The 16,447-nt window shown below is 36.4% G+C and overlaps 1 protein-coding gene across 3 annotated transcripts in view; it reads right to left on the minus strand.

Moving 5' to 3' along the window:
• LUZP2 (leucine zipper protein 2) overlaps positions 1-16,447 on the minus strand; it is a 548,899-nt gene that overhangs the window by 288,490 nt on the left and 243,962 nt on the right. For 2 of the 3 annotated variants that reach the window (XM_064365096.1, XM_012452224.3), the window contains exons 2-4: positions 14,625-14,742; positions 11,504-11,574; positions 5,280-5,361 (exon numbers count right to left, since the gene is read on the minus strand). In XM_064365096.1, coding sequence (XP_064221166.1) covers positions 5,280-5,361; positions 11,504-11,574; positions 14,625-14,742 — 271 coding nt within the window. The remainder of the gene's footprint in view (positions 1-5,279; positions 5,362-11,503; positions 11,575-14,624; positions 14,743-16,447) is intronic. The other variant, XM_012452226.3, reaches the window with a different exon arrangement.

Here is a 16,447-nt window from a genome sequence, read left to right on the forward strand (position 1 = left end):
GGAACCCTTCTCACTCAGTGTGAGAGAAGCTTTTCTTTCTCTCATTCAGTGTGAGAGTTAGCTGTTTCTTTCTTTCTCCTTCTCCTTTTTCTCTCTCTACATAAATAAATCACTTTCTTTTTTTTTTTTTTTTTTTTTTTTGGAGACGGAGTTTCACTCTTGTTACCCAGGCTGGAGTGCAATGGCGCGATCTCGGCTCACTGCAACCTCCGCCTCCTGGGTTCAGGCAATTCTCCTGCCTCAGCCTCCTGAGTAGCTGGGATTACAGGCACGCGCCACCATGCCCAGCTAATTTTTTTGTATTTTTAGTAGAGACGGGGTTTCACCATGTTGACCAGGATGGTCTCGATTTCTTGACCTCGTGATCCACCCACCTTGGCCTCCCAAAGTGCTGGGATTACAGGCGTGAGCCACCGTGCCCGGCCCCAAATAAATCACTTTCTACAAGCACTTCTGAGTCTGGCATTTACTGCACACTGCGACGTGGTCTCCTCTCCCATTCTTGGGGAGTAATAGACCAAGAACCTGGAGAAAGTTCCTCTCTGGGGAACTGAGGGCTCCCCTGAGCCCCTGAACCCCAACATTACAATTCTTCACAGAATTAGAAAAAGCAATTCTAAAATTCATAGGGAACCAAAAAAGAGCCTGTATAGCCAAAGCAAGACTAAGCAAAAATAACAAATCTGGAGGCATCACACAACCTGATTTCAAACTATAAGGCCATAGTCACCAAAACAGGATGGTATTGGTATAAAAATAGGCACATAGACCAATGAAACATAATAGAAAACCCAGAAATAAACCCAAATACTTACAGCCAAGTGATCTTTGACAAAGCAAACAAAAATATAAGGTGGGGAAAGGACACTCTTTTCAACAAATGGTGCTGGGATAATTGGTTAGCCATATATATGAGAATAAAACCATATTTGTCTCTCACCTTATACAAAAATCTACTCAAGATGGATTAAGAACTTTAATACATGAAACTATAAAAATTCTAGAGGATAACATTGGAAAAACCATCCTTGACATTTGCTTAGGCAAGGATCTCATGACAAAGAACCCAAAAGCAAATGCAATAAAAACGGAGATAAATAGTTGGGACTTAATTAAACTAAAGAGCTTTTGCATGGCAAAAGGAACAGTTGGCAGAGTAAACAGACAACCTATGGATTGGAAGGAAATCTTCACAATCTATACATCTGACAAAGGACTAATATCCAGAATCTACAATGAACTCAAATTAGAAAAAAATTCCATCAAAAAGTGGGCTAAGGACATGAATAGACAATTCTCAAAGAAGATATAAAAATGGCCAAAAAACATATGAAAAAATGCTCAGTATCACTAATGATCAGAGAAATGTAAATCAAAATCATGATGCCATACCATCTACTCCTGCAAGAATGGCCATAATCAAAAAGTCAATAAACAGTAGATGTTGGCATAGATGCAGTGATCAGGGAACACTTCTACGCTGCTGGTGGGAATATAAGCTAGTACAGCCACTGTGGAAAACCGTGTGGTGATTCCTTAAATAACTAACTAAAAATAGATCTACCATTTGATCGTCAATCCCACTACTGGGTATCTACTCAGGAAAATAAGTCATTATATGAAAAAGATACTTGTGCATGCATGTTTATAGCACACAATTCACTACTGCAAAATTGAGGAACCAACCGAAATGCCCATCAATCAACAAGTGGATAAGAAAACTGTGGTATATATATATACATACACAATGGAATACTACTGTGTATGTAAATACTGTGGTGTATATATATATACACATACACAATGGAATACTACTCAGCCATGAAAAGGAAGGAATTAACACCATTTGAAGCGACCTGGATGAGATTGGAGACTATTATTCTAAGTGAAGTAACTCAGAAATTGAAAACCAAATATTGTATGTTCTCACTGATACATGGGAGCTAAGCTACGAGGATACAAAGGCATAAGAATGATACAGTGGACTTTGGGGACTTGGAGGGAAGGGTGAGAGGGAGGTGAGGGATAAAAGACTACAAACAGGGTGTGGTGATGAGTGCACCAAAATCTCACAAATCACCACTAAAGAATTTGTTCATGTAACCGAATACTACCTGTGCCCCAATAACCTATGGAAAAAAAAAAAAAAGAAATTAACAAGAACAGCGAATAGAAAAGAAATAGTCTGCAATTAAGAAAATGCAAGCCATTGGTGAAAAACCTCACCATCTAGTAGTTTTTAATAACAGTAAAAATGATGCTGTGTTGCCCCTGATCACTGAGAGGTAATATGTCTGATTCCTATAAAGACACCATTTGTAGGTCTCTGGGAACTTGAGGTCACTCTCAAACATTTCAATGTCAGTGTTTAAGAATAGTCATTGAAAATCTACGTGGCAATATCCAGAAATTGCAATACAAAATGATTTTGAATAGTAATGTAAATAGAATTGAAGAAATAGAACATCCTAAATTATGAACAGTAGGATATATTATTTTAATATTCCATTTACTAGGTATGCATTCTTATGTCATCCCTGATAATTTTCACTGTGACATTACCATATAACAAAGGTTTTAAATAGTTAGAAAGAAAAAATACTAATAATGATGATGATGATGATAGCATACAATTTAGAGGTTGCTTACAATTGATTGTCTTCTGCTCAAAAATGCATGCATCATCTCATATAATCACCAAACAACCTGTTATATAAATACCATTGCATACTTCTTACAATGAAAAAGCCTCAGAGAAATCAATGGCTTACTTATATTCATTCAGTTGAGAAATGATGAAGATGAAATTAAAATGGGAAGTGCAGAAGGAAAGAGAATGACATTAGTTTAATATCTACTATCTACTACATGCCAGATTACAATTTTAGAGAAATTATGTACATTAATCTAATGTGAATCACCCCTTAAATGTGATAATAAGGAAACTTGCAGAAGTTAAAAAGCTTGATCAAGTCTGGTAATGAGCTAGTAAATTTATAGATCTAGTAAATGGCCTCCTAGAAATTTAAACCTCCTAGAGATTTAAACCCTGAAATTCTTATGCTGAAACACATGCTAAGTTATGTCTCTTTAGGAAGTTTCTGGTTTAGTGAAGTATTTTGGGGGGAAAGAGAAATCTTCCCTCAGGATTCAGTGTTCAGCCATAAGGAAGGCACTGCAGGCATGCTGAGACGACAGCAAAGGTGACTCAGTCTACATTCTCTGTCCATGACATTTTTCATGCTTGGATACTCTGACTTTGGTTGTGATCTTTCTAAAGTTATAACTCTCTTCTTTTTAGCTCTCAGTTTACATAATTTCCTGGAATAATTTTGAGTTCATGCCTTAGCTCTTCTGCCTTTTAGCTGTGTAAATGCAAGCTAGAAATACCTTATTTGAGTTACTTTTTAAGAAACCAACAATGTAGTTTTATTATGAAAACCAGAGAAAATAGTCTGTGTGAACACTTCTATTCTGCTCTGCCATCATTTGTCATTAGGCTATGAAGAAATCCAGATTAAATATGATTAGCCACGGCAGAAATGTGATTGCAATTAGGACCATTCACTAAGCTAGGTCAGATGTTGGGAGGATGGATCAACAAGCTGGTGCTAAAAATATGTCTATTCTTTTATGTAACATTTGGTATCCAGTGAGCCAGACTTTAGGCCACATTTCAGGTGAGCAGTGAGAGTTACCACGGCATAGCAATGAACCAACATGCCCATCCTAACAGGTGAACAGAACAGATAACTGTGAATCCTTAACATGAAATATTCTGTACTTCAAAAAGTCAACAGTCATTATTAGGAAGTCTGTTCCCTGAAACCAGGCCTTGCAGATGACAGACTGGACTGAGTTTCAGATGCAAAACTCCACATTTTAATCAAGGTTGTTAAATGAAGCCTGGTAAAAGAAAGGCAGGCTGACTGTGTTTAGAGAGCCTAGGATTCCAGGTAATTGACCTAAACGGAGATTCAGGCTTCACCACGGTTTTAACTTCTTTAAACTTGATGCGTTAACATTTGTTCTTCATGCATATGCTGAATCAGTCTTGTTCTAAACAACCCAATACCCAATCATATGCTTGAACTACCCTGCCTCAGCTCCGGACTCTCTTATTGCTGCTTCAACACCTCAGAGGGGAGAAGTCCTCCTCCCAGAGGCACACTTTTCAAATACAACCAACAATTGAAAAACAACACTCCCAAATGCCCCCGTTTTTAATTGCCCCAGGCTACTATGGATTTGCCCTAATCGGGATAGGTAACAAGTCAGGACAGCTGCTGTGCCCCACAGCCAACCAAAAATGACTTAAACTGCCCAATCCCAAGCCCACTTATCCGGCCTCACTTGTTCATTGCCTCAGAAACCACAGTAAAGCCTCTTACCCACCGTTTCCTCCTCTCTTTCTGCCTCATGAATAGCCCGGGTGCCTCCCCATGTGACCCCTCTATGGTGTACAACTAGAACTGTGAGAAATAAGCTGTGTTTTCAGTGGCAGTCTTTTCCTGATCTGTTGGCCTTGCTATACCTCATATGTTTTATTAATACACTATATTTTAAAACAGACTCAGATCCTGAAAACAAGATATAAGATCCAATCCCTATATATGGTGTGTAAGGTGGCTTTGGGGAATCCAGTGGAAACCTAGTTTTCAGCATGGCTCTCAGGAACAGCACCCCTCCTGCCTATGGTAAATATTCGTAGTAAGAGCTGAAATGGTGGGGTCGAGGAAACATCATTTCAGGAAAGAAAGTTTATTTCCTAGTTTATTTCTCACAGTTCTAGCTGTCAGGAGAAGAGTTTGATTCATAAACTTTAGGGTGCATCAGAATAACCCATGAGATAGATTAAATAGGCAGATGGCATGGCCCTGCTCCTGAGAGATTCTAATTCAGCAGATGTGGGGCACTAATTAGCCATCACTTAGCCATCACTTAGCTTAATTTACTTAACGGTCAGTGACATCCCCCGATCTGAGAGCCACTGACAAGGTCCTGACACCAGAATCCTTGCCCCACTCTGTCCGTTAGTTTCTCGTTCTTAAAAGTAGGCTAGGAATTAGATGACCTCCCCAATAATCAAATAAAACGTTAACCTTTTCCAAGAATGAATGCTGACCAAGTACTATTCTGATCACATTGACTGATGCTTCTTTTTTGTTTGTATTTTCACTTTTACTTTTTACAGGTACGTTTGTTCCATAGTGATTTTGGAAAAATAAAGTAAGAAGGTCCCAGCCCTAAAGCAAAGGGCACAAAGAAGAAACACTTACAGTAGCCTGGTGTTTTTCTGCTTTCTCTGATGTCTCTTTAAGTTGATTTTGCAGGGCCTCCTGAAGAGACTTCATTTCTTCTCTAGTTAAGTAGAAAACAGAGCATAAGAAAGAAAATAATATAATTCCATTATTTTTATGTACTTTATAAAAGGAGGCTTTGCTGTCTACATTTAGGACACAGACAACTAGAATTGCATAAAGCCACAGTTAAGCAAACAGGATTTGTCTAAAGATTCTGGTAATAAAATGCTTTCTCTCCCATGCAAATACTAAACGCAAGTTGAATTTTTTTTAATTACCTTGCTATTATGTTTTATAAAAATACCACTGCGTGAATCATCTGTGAACTACATAATGTGTTAAATCAAAGAAATATATAATTCAAGTTGAAAAGATAATTTCACCAACAGCATACTGGGGTGTGAACATGCTGGTTAGAAAAAGTCACCATAGACTTGCTGATAGGATAAAATTACTGCTCCCTTCTGATGCTCCTGATTAATTAATTCTGAAGTATTGTGCTTTATACATCTTTTGTAAGGCCTGAGCCCTTTTATAAAAACAGGAAAAAGAAACTTACTCTAACTTGAGGCCTGTCTCATTTAATGGAGATAATAAAGGAAATGCATGCCTATGCGTATATATGCATTGTGTCTCAAGCTTAGTAGTGTGTAAGGATCCTGTCTCCCTTGTTAAAAATAGTGATATTTCCCTAAATTTGTCTTTGTCTTAAGGAAATTTAGGATTTATTCATTTGTAACACATCATATTATCTTTCTGTGTCTTGATTGTATTTTTTACTCAAGCTATCACCTCAAACAAACTGGATATTAGATAAAGGCTAGTGTATTTGTTTGTGTTGGTATGTGTGGTAATTCCTGGTTATAGAAATTCTCTCAAAGCAAGAGCAACAACAAAATAGAAACCTGTTTGAATCTTACCAGCACCTAAACTAATTTAAAACTTCCAATCTAGTGCCAAAAGACTAGCTCTGGATATTTGACAACTGACACACCCTCTCATACTCAATTTCTTCATCCAAAAAACAGGCACAATGGTAGAACTAACGTATAGGTTTGAGCTCATATTAAGATGACATAATGTAAGCAAAATGCTTACCACAATGCTGGTAAAGGAATTACTTAACAAATGTTAGGTCATGGCAATAACCACTGGCACCACTCCACACCCCTATGTTCGTCCTCTGACCACCGTGTTTTCTATACAACCAAAAGCTTCTCTTCCACCCAGCAGGACTTAATGGTGCCCCCAGGTTAATTACTCTTGAGACTGATGTCCTAGTCCCAATTTCAAGATTGAGAAAGAAAGTCTGTCTGCTTTTTGGAATCACTTTCGACTTTGGTTGACAAATCAAAATATAGTAAGAACAAGTTATAGAATTACAGTCACTTGGGTGATCCTTTTAATGTGTTTGAAGTGGATTCTAAGTCACAGCTTCCATCACTGTCTCAAACTAGTTTTATTTATCAGACTTGCTTCATATAATGAACATATAAAATCTGGGCTTCCGTTATTACTTCTGACATTTTCCATAGAGTGTTTGTAATATAACATAATATAATACAATATAATATAATATATATCTACATGTATTGTAGGCTTACAATGTATAAGACACTTTTATAAGCCCCACAGCAAACTATGGCATCATATTATGATAGATAACTAATGCATAGAGGGGTAGTGAAATGGTGTTTTAGTGTCTGTATTCTGAAACTTTAAAGACTTACTATACTATCTCTATGGGGTGGGGGGAGGGAGGAAAAGAAGGAAAGAAAGAAGGAAGTAAGGAAAAAAGGAAAGAAGGAAAGAAAGAAGGAAGAGGAAAGAAGGAAGGAAGGAAGGAAGGAAGGAAAGAAGGAAGGAAGGAAGGAAGGAGCAAACAGTCAAATGTTATACCAAACACTCAAATCTTCAACAAGCACTGAGTGGAAAACAGTAAAATTATATTTCCTACTGAAAATAAAGTTATAATAAAAACTACAAAATAATTATTTTTAAACTTTTTAATTTAAAATTCTCATTTTTATTTTTAAAGGATATTCATAAAACACTTAACAAAAATTAAATAATAAAGTATATTTTATTAAAATGACAATGAGTATATAATTTTTATATACTGATTATATATACACATATAGATATAATATATGTATGGGAATGGGTATCTATATATTTTTTCCAAAAAAATCCCCCATACTGACATCTATAGGCAATCTAGGGAACAAGACTAAAAGCAAATCATAAAAGCTGGAAAAGGTAGAGAATTCTGAACATTTTCATGCCAAAGAACACTATCGGGCAGAAAGGTAAAGTAGATTTTTTGTCTTCTATATCTCTTCATCTCTTCTTCTGCCTTCCTTCTAAGCTTATGTCTTCACATGCTCACTGCTCTAGTGTTTTAGCTAGCTACAGATTTCTGCTTCACAGACTTGCTAAGTTATCCTCCTGTGGAGATGATTCCTGACTTGCCTCTGCACCCCTTCCCAAATCAACTGAGATTGCCCAAACTATATCTACTACCGTAGGACTATGCCTGGTACTAAACTGAAACTTTAATTCTAAAAAGTTAATGGCTCAAGTGATACCTGTGATAGTTCAAATGCTGAAATATTTTAGCGTAACATTTTGTGTTACAAGGAATTTTAAAGGGCCATCATTTCACACCTCTTTCATCTCAAATTATAGCTATAAAAACACCTTCACCCTAACCACTCTACAGAAAGGCATTTCTTTCTAGTGACTATCAGCTTATATTTTAATAACATTATAGATGGAGAACTTGCCACTATTTCAGGCTTTTTTTTTTCCTTCAGTTTTCAGAGAACATTGTTGTAAAGTGCTTTAGTACACTGAGCCCAAAACTGCCTTCCAGGACTCTCTACCAACCAACCACCATAAAGAATAAAAGGTTTTATTCTCTTTTGCTCAAGGACATTTTCAGCTTTTCAGACATTCCAGGGTCCTGTCCTATTCCCTATTCTTGTTGTGGTTATATATTCTGAGTCCTGACATGGTATGATTTAAAATCTCTCCATCCACCTGGGAACTCTCCTATGAACATAATCTAGGCTGTGTAAATATTCCTGAAACGTGATGCTCAAGCCAACACAACTCTCATTGTCTCACTCTTGCTCTCATATAAGTGTGCACGCACACCCACACCCACACCCACACCCACACACCCCTTTCTCTCTGCTTTCTTTCCACATAGTTGTATGTGGCCACTGCATATCCCCTGAATTTACTTACAGTCTAGTTCCAGCTACACAGAAAGGCTGATTAGCTGCCTCTACGTTACAATTCCAGAAGGAACCACTAATTGATTCATTTTTGTTTTGGTGGCCACCTCTGAATCACTAGCTATGACCAGTGGTTTCAGAGTCACATAAAAGAAGCACGGCTTCTGGGATCACTAGTCCAGATGAAGCCAGATGTCAAGGATCTGAGGACAAAGGATCCAGAAAACAAGGTAATAATTGAGAAGTGGGCATGTGGCCAAATGGCACCTGCAAGCATACTGCACTCTTTCAAACTCAGAGAAGATGCGTAAATTTGCAATAAGTTAGTATTTTTGATAACCAAAGGTGATATTTTTTCTCTTTTAATGTTTACTAATAAGTCAAATTTTAAAATGAGATACACAGCCTCTTTTACCATTATATAAATATAATTTTTATATTTCTCTTTTTAAGTAAACAGCAAAAAACTAATGCATCAAATCTTAGATCCTTTTGAGAAGTTACCTATTATTATAATTTATTGAGTCTCCCATTCTAACTTTGATTATGTATATAATACAAGTTATACATTTTAAACAGGTTTCTAATTTTAGACAAAACTGAATTAGTAAGATCAAAATATTTTCCATTTCATCATCTCTGGAAAGACTTGTTCTATCATCTGGTAGTTTATACACTTTACCACATGTACACTTGATAATTAAAATTCTTAAACATCTATTCACATTTTTCCTGATTTTTGTGGTGTTTTGTGTGTCATGTGAATCAGCCATACATATTTTAAGAAAATATCAGCATACTAAGGGAATAGATTTTCATTCAGATCATGCATAAGCCTGTTTCCTCATCTGTGTCCCTCCTATGGTAAAGAAAGGCTGACTTTATTGTTCTCTTACTCCATGGTCCTCACTCTTGAGATCTCCCTATCCTTGTCTCTAAGTAGGGTTTTCTCACCCTGGTCTACATTTTTCTTTCTGCCCTGAATGGGTTTGACATAATAATTTCCCTAAAAGCCAGGAAATAATAATTTCCCTAAAAGATTTCTTTAATTACATTATTTTTTATGGAACTACCTAAAAGGGGTTCTCTATTATCACTGAAGCCCAGACTGGGCCACCCTTTAGCCATTTTTATTTTTGTCTTTACATACAGATTTATTTTCTAATCTTCTCAAACTCATTATGTCTTCCTCAGTCTCTCACTGGGTGCTACAAATGTATTGAGCAGGAATCAATTTTTGTTTTTGTATTTTTGTTTATTCTCCATTCCTAACCTGAAAAACTCTATAAAAATAATCATTTTCAGCGTCGCTTGGTCTCTTTTAATGGGTTAGTTTTAAATTTTATTTTTTCAAGAATATAGTATATTAAGTATAGTCATCATGTTGTACAACAGACCTCTCAAACTCATTTCTCTTATCCAACTGAAATTTAGTATTCATTAGCCAACATCTCACCACCAGCACTCTCCCCAACCACCTCTGACCCTGGTAACCACCACTCTACTCTCCACTTCTTTGACATCAACTTTTTAAAACTCCAAATAGTAGTGAGATTACAGGGTATTTGTCTTTCTGTGCCTGGCTTATTTACCATAACATTATGTCCTCCAGCTTCATCCATGTTGTTACAAATGACAAGATTTTCTATTTTCCAACTGAATAATGTTCTATTCTTTCTATTCAAATTGTTGCTTATGTCCTCTATCACTACTTCACAGAGTCACAAATACTTGTGTAATATTGAGCATGGGTGTTTTAAGAGATGATTATTTCAAACCAATACAATCATTTAAATAATACGGTTTTGGAAACATGTTTGGATTTTTTTTTCAAGTTTTTCTTAATAGTATTACTTTAAATAATAGTAATATTTTGAAGATAATTTTATATTCAATAAATAATAAATGTCACTATAAATAATAATAAGACTCAATGTAAGACACTTGATTTTATATTTTTTAATAGATGTCATCGGCTCAATCCAAATGCATGTCAATAACAGAGTTCTGAATTAAGAACCAAGGTCAGTGAAGGACATAAAGGCTGATGAGAAGGGACTTAGGGTCTACTCTACATGCTATGTTGTGTGTAAACTTTTAAATAGCTTTTTGCCTTGTAATCAGTGAGCCAAAGTGGAAAGGTGGGGCTATGGGGTAAGACACAGCAGATTTTAAATCTAAACTCCAATTAACATGATTTTCAGCAATGCCACTAAGCACTTTGAGCAACAATTTTCCATCTATAAAATGGGTATAATATCTACTTCAAATGGTAGTTGTGAAGATCAAACAAGAAAATGTATACAAGTCAACTAGAAGAGCTCCTAGTAAGTGCATAGCAGATGTGAGCTTGTTTTCTATATTAAAATACTTGTTTTCCTTTTTCATTTTTGTGGCTTGGAAAAGCAATTTAAAAATCATATGGCTTTTTTACAATTTATGCAAATATATTTCATAATATACTTCCTTCGAAAATAAACAAACCAATACTAATAATATTGTACTGATTCTACTTGTATTGTTAATAAGATTATTCCATTCCTTACCACCTCATTATTATTACCACAATCAAATTTTGATTTTATTAAACATGGTCCATTTAGGTCAATAATATCAAATCTATCAATTGATTGGTGGACTTACAAGTGTCCATCTTACTAACTAAGAAAGTAATGGCTCCCTAATATTCAAATCGTGATTTGCAGACAAAAAAAATCACCATCACCATGACCAAGGGACTTGTTAGAAATGCAGAATCTCAAGTGCACCCCAGTTCTAATGTATAAGAATCTGCATTTGAACAAGATTCCCAAGTGAATCACATGTACATTTAAGTATAAGTGAAAAGATAAATAGGGTTTTGCGCTTAGAATCAACAACTTCTGTGAAGTTTCTGAATGCTGCTGGACACTATGGCAAAAAGAGCTAAGAAAAATAAAGAGAAAAGAACAGTCTTACCTTTGTTTCTGTCCTAATTCCAGAAGTTTCTGAACATCAGTTTTCGCAGACTGCTCATCATTTTTTAAGGACTGATAAGAAAAGTAGGAAAAGGAAGTTTATTCAGGTGAGAAATTGAGGCTCACTTTAACTTTGGTTCTAGAGTACTAGATAGGACTGCACATATGCCCTGGAACAAGAATTAAAAATGAATCCATGATGGTCCTCATGGCTTTAAGGATATATACAGAAATTTATGATACCAATGACACAGTGGTGAAAGGAATTGAGCAGTCTTGGCTTTTAGAGGTTCAGTGGAGAAGAAACTACTCTCCAAATATCTAGGCCTTTTTATAAGTGAATATAAAACATATCTTCTATTCATTTTTTGAAGTTTTACTGTGTTCTCTGTAGGCATGTTAAACCAGGTCTGGCACAGCCTCTACAAATAAATACTAGGGAACATAGCAAATCTCCCTGCATATGCCAGGAAAAAAACACAATTCAAGATTAAAACAGTCAAAGGGCATGCACCTGTTATGTTTTGTTGATTTCTTATTTACTAGTAATGCATTAAGATATACAAAAATCAGGGTCATGTAAAATTGTAACTGGTGTCTATGGACAGAATATTAACAAAAATTATGTATACTACTTCAGTCATTTGTGTTTATAAACTCTGACAAATTCAGAATTCAGAGGCTATGAATTATAGCAGAAAAGGTCTCTGAGCTTTTTCTTATAAGAGAATCTATCCCATTAAACCTTCTATAATAACTTCCTTGTTTATATTCAATAAACTAATTAATAGGGTAACCTGTCATTCTTGGCATTAACAGTTGAAACTAAGAGGCAATAATATTGTTTGCAAAAGAATAATTGTGACTGGTAGAGAATTGATAATAGCAAAAAGGGCAAACACTTTGTTGACCTAATATTTATTTAACAAATATCTATTTTGCATCATGCAAAGACCTATGCAAAGTCAGGGTGCCTATCTTCAAACATTTTTTAATCTAATGTTGAAAACCAACAATTTTAATATAGCATGATAAGTATTATAATAGGGTTGTAGTGGGATGAACTTTGTAAGACAAACCTCTTCTCTACTATAACTGGCTGAGGTTATCATTGGGAAGCAACCAATAAACAGTGTTCATTTACATGAAATAGTGGCTTCACATACATACAAGGAAAGCAAAAAGAAGAATTAAAATGAAAAAAAATCATCATTCACAGTCAGATCAAAGTGTACCATGGTCTTGTGACCTGGCACAAGTCACAAAATCAGCCTTGCACAATGGCTGCCAAAAAAAAAATAAGCAAAAGGCATTTTAAGAATGGTAATGTGGCCGGGCGCGGTGGCTCAAGCCTGTAATCCCAGCACTTTGGGAGGCCGAGGCGGGTGGATCACGAGGTCAAGAAATCGAGACCATCCTGGTCAACATGGTGAAACCCCGTCTCTACTAATACAAAAAATTAGCTGGGCATGGTGGCGCGTGCCTGTAATCCCAGCTACTCAGAAGGCTGAGGCAGGAGAATTGCCTGAACCCAGGAGGCGGAGGTTGCGGTGAGCCGAGATCGCGCCATTGCACTCCAGCCTGGGTAACAAGAGCGAAACTCCGTCTCAAAAAAAAAAAAAAGAATGGTAATGTAACTCCATAAACTGTATATGTGTATTAAGCAACTTTCTAGACTGTAATGAGATATCTTGACTTTGGCTGCTGGTATAGAAAGACTGAGTATTCTGCGAATATTGTAAATACTGACCACTTCTGGGCCTTTCACAATACGCTTTCAATGTTCTCAATGTGTCGAGTGTTTCATGCCTCTGAGAAGGTGCAGGTTTCTTGGTATTCTTCCCAGTTTTATTCACTTGGTGAATTTCCACTTAAGCACAAGCTCAGGTGTTGGCTTCACCAGAAATAAATCTACACTTCTTTTCATCCTTGTGTTCCCCTAATGCTCTGCGCATGCTTCTGTCATAACACTATGATTCCTACACTGTTATCATCCTGGCACCATCTCCGTGTCCTACTGGGTTGTGTATGATTTTTTTATTGTTCTTGTTTCCATCTTCTGCACATGTAACACATCTTCTGGAACAAGAGCTTAGATGTTGACTTTGATACTAGCTCTGTCCCTTAACTAGCTTCTTAACCTTTCTCTAACTCTGTTTTTTCACCTGTAAAATATAACTACTAGTCTTCATGTGAAAATTAAATAAAAATTGTAGAAAGAGTATCTAGAACTTGACCCCGACGATGTTCAATAAGTCTCAGTGGTTACTAATACCACCACCACTATCATCGTCATTATCATTATTATCATCTTAATGCGACTAGAAAGCTAAGGAGAAGAGTGTGGACAGAAGTAACTCCATATGGTTTAAAAACATGGTTCAGATCAGTAACTAATAGTCTCTAGAGCCGGATTATCTACATGTAAACTCCGGCTTCTCTTGTAACATTCAAAAATAACATATCTTTTCTAAACATTCTCTCTCATGTGTAACAAGGGATATCACAATAGGATCTACCTCATAGATACAAGAATTAAACCATACAAAACATCAAAGCTTTCAACATACAGAAGATAATAAATGCAATGTTTATTCAAATATTGCGATTTAGTATCAAATGTTTATGAAACTATTTTTATCCTATATAGATATTTTTAAGATTTCAGTATATTAAGACGTTTTTGCAGATGCCACTTGCTTTTTTAAGGCATTTACCTCAGTAATGTAGTTTATTACAGAATCTTTAGAGTTATCTTGTGGGGAACTTAAAATTCCCTTCTAGGTATCATTCCTGTTAAATCATTCATTTAACTCTTGATCATAATTACTTTGTTATTTTATAATATGAAGAACACAGGGGTCAAACTGCTCGTAGAAGCTTGAGGAATTGATGGTTCTGCCAAATGGAAAATTTTCTCATTTTTGTATTTGTAAACCACAGATTCCTAGACAATATTTCAAATGACATTTCCATTTGAAGCGCATATAATAGTAAGTAATAACTACCATGGTCAAGCCCAGAAACATATTAAAAACTGTTTTAAAATGCATGTTAATTCACTCAGACAAATCAGATGACTGTTCATCCTTTACTGTTAGGAAAATGAGTTTTCATCTCACCTGAAGATTGACTTTAATTCCATCAAGTTCTCTTGATGTCTTTGTCAGCTGACGAAGAATGGTGCTTCGTTCCTTAAAGACTTCTTTTAGCTGCTTTTCTAGCTCTTCATAGTCCTGTCTAACACAGAAAGAACAGGCATGAGAGCCCCCCAAATGGCTCCAATGACATCAGTCATAATCAGTAACACTCACGGTTTTAGTGAGTGTTTAGTGAAAGCTAGAGAAATTAAAACCTCATTTACTAAGATGGTTTTGTTGTCATGATTTCATGTAAAAGGGGAAAATTGAAAACCCAAACAGTTTTATGACGAAAGTTTCATTTTCCAGTGAGGACTATCTATGCTCCAGAGAGTTTCCAGGACAATATTGTACCTCTTCTGTATGTATAATATAGTTTATCAGGTACCTCTTTGAAATAGTTTTCTTGATGCCACACTTTTCCCCTCAGGGGAAAATTTCCTTAAAAAATTTCCTTAAAATTTTACAGCAGGAAGTATATTTTGGAAGAATATATCTAAGAGACATAGACAGGGTCTGACATTGGGGGAATAAACTTTGGGGTAGAGCCAGAACATAATGTGGGAGGCTTGCTTCTTCCCTGGTTTATAGAGAAGGCAGCCCACTGAAAAGGCAACACCTTCCAAACTTGGCTAAAAATTTCTATTGCTATTAAAGAGGTATTGGTAGAAGCAAAATCTCTATGATAATCAATAAAAAAAATACAGAAATTACAGTGAATTTTGAACAAACTTGTTAATAAGCACCATGAAAGAAATACTTACATTATCTGTATCACACATATACACATCCTTTTTCCCCCCTATTTTTCTCATGTGATCTTCTCAAGAAGTTGAGAAAGACATTATTAAGTTACAACCCTACAGTCCTTCTTATTAAAAAAAAAAAAAAGAATAAGCAAGTTGTGTGTGTCTGCACCTTTGTGTATATGTGTGTTTTGCAAGTGGGAGGTAGGTGGTTGGGAAGCAGGATAAGGAAATCGACAATTGCCAGTGCAGCCTAAAACTGTAACTGATCCGGGAAGGTTAATTAAAATGATTAATTGGAGCACACAGGAGAGCTGCTAATCCAGGAAAGACTTCCTGGAAAATAAATATAAAATATTTAAGAGATGCTTTGCAAGAGAAATAGAAGTTAGTCACATGAAAAAGGAAAACGTGTTGATACTGATATAGTTTGACCCTAATCTCATCTTGAATTGTAGCTCCCATTGTTTCCACGTGTTGTGGGCGTGTACTGGTGGGAGATAATTGAATCCTGGGGGTGGTTTCCCCCATACTGTTATCGTGGTAGTGAATAAGTCTCATGAGATCTGGTGATTTTATAAAAGATTTTCCCTTTGGCTGGGCTCTCATTCTCTCTTTCCTGCTGCATGCAAGACATGCCTTTAATCTTCTACAATGATTGTGAGGCCTCCTCAGACATGTAGAACTGTGAATCCATTAAACCTCTTTTTCTTTTTTTTTTGAGACGGAGTTTCGCTCTTGTTACCCAGGCTGGAGTGCAATGGCGCGATCTTGGCTCATCGCTATCTCCACCTCCTGGGTTCAGGCAATTCACCTGCCTCAGCCTCCCGAGTAGCTGGGATTACAGGCACATGCCACTGTGCCCAGCTAATTTTTTGTATTTTTAGTAGAGACGGGGTTTCACCATGTTGACCAGGTTGGTCTCGATCTCTTGACCTCGTGATCCACCCGCCTCGGCCTCCCAAAGTGCTGGGATTACAGGTGTGAGCCACCGCGCCCGGCCCAAACCTCTTTTTCTTTATAAATGACCCAGTCTTGGGGATACCTTTATCAGCAGCG

This window comes from Aotus nancymaae, unplaced genomic scaffold, assembly GCF_030222135.1.
Source record: "Aotus nancymaae isolate 86718 unplaced genomic scaffold, 86718_ANA_hifiasm-v0.15.2.pri h1tg000059l, whole genome shotgun sequence".
Classification (NCBI taxonomy): Eukaryota; Metazoa; Chordata; class Mammalia; order Primates; family Aotidae; genus Aotus; species Aotus nancymaae.